Raw genomic sequence first — 3,122 nt, 5'->3', positions numbered from 1 at the left:
ATAGATAACAATACGTCCAAGAGGACCAAGACGTAGTTCTTATAATGCATTTTTCTTTGTCATGTTGCGGCCCTTTCCTCTGCCCCATGATTGCTCAAAAAAACAGAAGAAAACCAGAAGCAGCAGTAGTCCCAGGTCAGAGTAACATTAGAAGCATTTGAATCAGCGATGGCGACCAATCTCTATTCTCTAGCCAGTATCAAACAGCATGGTACGTCATTTGATTGTTTTGCGACAACTAGAAGAATCATATGCTAAAAAAAATGGTACGATCATCCGGTCCGATTATCAACCATTATATCTTGTCAAAATTAACTCCATAAATAATAATACTATGTCTATGTCTCTATCCATAAATACATAATTCAGCGTAGTGAAAAGAATCACAATATCAATATCAATATGGTACATACATCGATCCCATTTGTGCATCTATATATATAAATAGCCCGTGTGAGAAATTAAAATTGAAAAAAAAATGAAACTCTATCCTAGCGAATTCACCTGAATAAAACACATCGTATTTTTTTTCTTTAGTTATTTATAATAATTCTTCTAAATGTAAGACGAAGGAAGCATTGTGTCGCCGTTATTTCCACTTATGAAACTGCGGTTGTTCCTGTTCCTTAATCCTTTTGAACACTCCTTCGATGGCAACATCGAAAGCATCATTCACACCCTCTAACCCTTGTTTCGTGTTCGCGTAAACCAACCTCGGAATGTACTCAATCACTTTCTCCCTCATTCTCCTCACCTCCTCCTTCGTGAACCTCTCGAGCACGTTTTTCACGGTTAAGGTCCCATTCTTCACCGCGTTACGGTCTATGAAAACCGAGTAACTCTCCGGTTCACCCGGTAAGAACCACTCGTACTGCAAATACGCGGTTCGCCGCCAGAAAAAAACCGGAATCGAACCGGCCACCATGCAGTCGAAAATGGACCGGCGCGTGAAGCTGTCCCCCCTCGGCTGCAAGCAGAAATCCGAGTCCAGAAAAGTTTCCAGAATCGCCGACGTGCCGTTGGAGCACCGCGTCCCGGTGCAGTTCACGGCGCGGCACGACTCACCCGAGTCGCGGCACTGACTCAGCAGAATCGCGCGGAAGTCGTCGCGGAAGGCGCGGCGAGGCGCGCCGGCGAAGCAGAAGAGCGCGTGGCGCTGACGCTCGCGGACGAAGCTCTGCCAGCGCGTGACGTCGGATTTGGAGCGGGGGTGGAATCCGGTGGGGTAGGGAACACCTACATCAAAATAGTCCCAAGGGTTACGCTCGATGAGAAGGCGCGTGACGTTTCTTATCCCTGGCTTGTAGATGCAGCTAGAACCCCAATCCCTGTCCTTGGAGCGGCGAAAATCCCACGTGATGCGGCCCATGGTAATAAAATGATCCCAACCGTTTGATCTTTTAAAAAACGGTTGGTCCTGAATCCATTGCAGCATCATGTCGCAGTGGCGATCGCGCTCCTCTGCGGTGGAGTTGAACCAGAGGTACTTCCCCACCGCGAGTCCAGCGTAGAATGGGATGTAGAACGCCGTAGCGGATTCAGGCTCCATAACCCTACATTTGTGGTTTATTAATCTGTTGTGGAAAATGATTTCGGTTACGAACTGGTCAGTCCAGTGCCACGCCGGGAGAAGATCCTCCGGGAGGATTCCAGCGAGGGAGGTGGCGGCGCGCCCAAAGCCGTCGTTGGAGAGGGCGTCGCAACGGGAGCTCCAGGGGTTGAGGTTGTCGCAATTGAGAATAATTTGTTGGTTGAAGGTATCGGGGAGGTTGTAGACGAAGACCTTGCCGGAGCCTGAATGGTAAACAGTGCGGTAGGAGTGGTGCCCTGTGGTGTTGGTGGTTCTTTTGGTGTCGGCGGCGGCGGGGAGGGGAGGGGGGATTGAGGGGGAGGGGAAGCTACGGAGGTTGCAGAGGAGGAGGATCTGGATGAAGAGGACGGTGAAGAGGATCCATGTGCGAGGGTTTTGGGGGGAGAAACGGGGTTGGAGGAGGGAGGTGAAGAAAGAAGTGAGGGTGGTTTTGGTATTAAGTGTTTGGGGTTGGGGTTCCGCTGGGGGAACTGATTTCGGAAGCATGAGAGAGAGGGAACGAGTATTCCGGCGAAATTGGACCGGAAAAGTGGGTTGCGTGGAGGAGTATGGGGATGGGAAAGTGTTGGGTTTAAAGCGTGGTTGTGTGAAGTGAAGTGAAGATGATAGGGTATGCGGGGATGGGGATAGAGAATATGGACTGACACGTGTCCCATGGGATTACCGTCTGCTAGGTGCAACCGACAAAAGATTCAGTGAAAAAGGAGCACGTGCCAGTTTTTGTAATTTCTCCGGTAGGTTTTTCGAGCTTCATAAATCACCTTCCCTTTAACGTTCATTCAAAACGCACATAAGTTTGGGTACAGTGTAGTACTACTTGTCTTTATTTCTTTATTTATTTATTTTTTCTGTACACGGGCTATTTTCAAGTTTTTTCCTTACCAGCATGGATACTTTTACGGTAACACAATTTTATTTTACGAAAAAAATATTAAGGACAGAGATTTTAATAAGGGAAAAATAGATGCCATAAATTGATCCTCCTAGTTATTTTATTCAATGCTGATTAATTTTAAGATGTAAATTCATATCATCGTATGTATATACTATTATTATGAAAATCGATATAGTATAAATACATATATATTTCACCTGTATATATATATATACACTATTTGTAACATATCTCATTCTTATAACATTTTGTTCCCGTTGAATTTTACTTTGTTCGTAGAGTTGATCATCAATTAATTATTTATTGTTTTCAAATTTTAAATATTTAAAATTTTTGGTTAACATAATGTAAATAAAATTACGAAAATGTGATGGTAGGAGCCAAAATAATGATGATAACATAACCACAATCAAAGTGGTAGTTTTGGCTAATAATAATAAATATCATTATTGTCATAAGAGTAATACCATTAATGTTGATGACAATGGTGAACATTAAATATAGTTTTAAATTTTTGTATAAAAAATTTATTTGAAAAGTTAGATAATTTTTTTTATAAAAGTTGAATATATAAACTAATTTTAATTTATAAAAGAATTTATTTTATTTTACCATTTTATCTTATAAATATTTATG

General features: G+C 42.8%; 1 protein-coding gene across 1 annotated transcript; it reads right to left on the bottom strand.

The window, feature by feature from the left end:
- Positions 1–374: 374 nt before the first annotated feature.
- Positions 375–2,453, bottom strand: LOC100812182 (xyloglucan galactosyltransferase XLT2). Its single transcript, XM_003555306.3, has one exon. The coding sequence runs from the start codon at positions 2,075–2,077 to the stop codon at positions 590–592; it is 1,488 nt and encodes a 495-aa protein (XP_003555354.1). The 5' UTR covers positions 2,078–2,453; the 3' UTR covers positions 375–589.
- Positions 2,454–3,122: the final 669 nt, after the last annotated feature.

Source organism: Glycine max, chromosome 20 (assembly GCF_000004515.6).
Source record: "Glycine max cultivar Williams 82 chromosome 20, Glycine_max_v4.0, whole genome shotgun sequence".
Classification (NCBI taxonomy): domain Eukaryota; kingdom Viridiplantae; phylum Streptophyta; class Magnoliopsida; order Fabales; family Fabaceae; genus Glycine; species Glycine max.
The sequence above is the reverse complement of the archived record's forward strand: the minus strand, read 5'-3'. Positions and strand labels throughout refer to the sequence as shown.

Coding starts and splice junctions, on each gene's coding strand:
- LOC100812182 (XM_003555306.3), bottom strand. CDS start 2,077: ATGCTTCCGAAATCAGTTCCCCCAGCGGAACCCCAACCCCAAACACTT.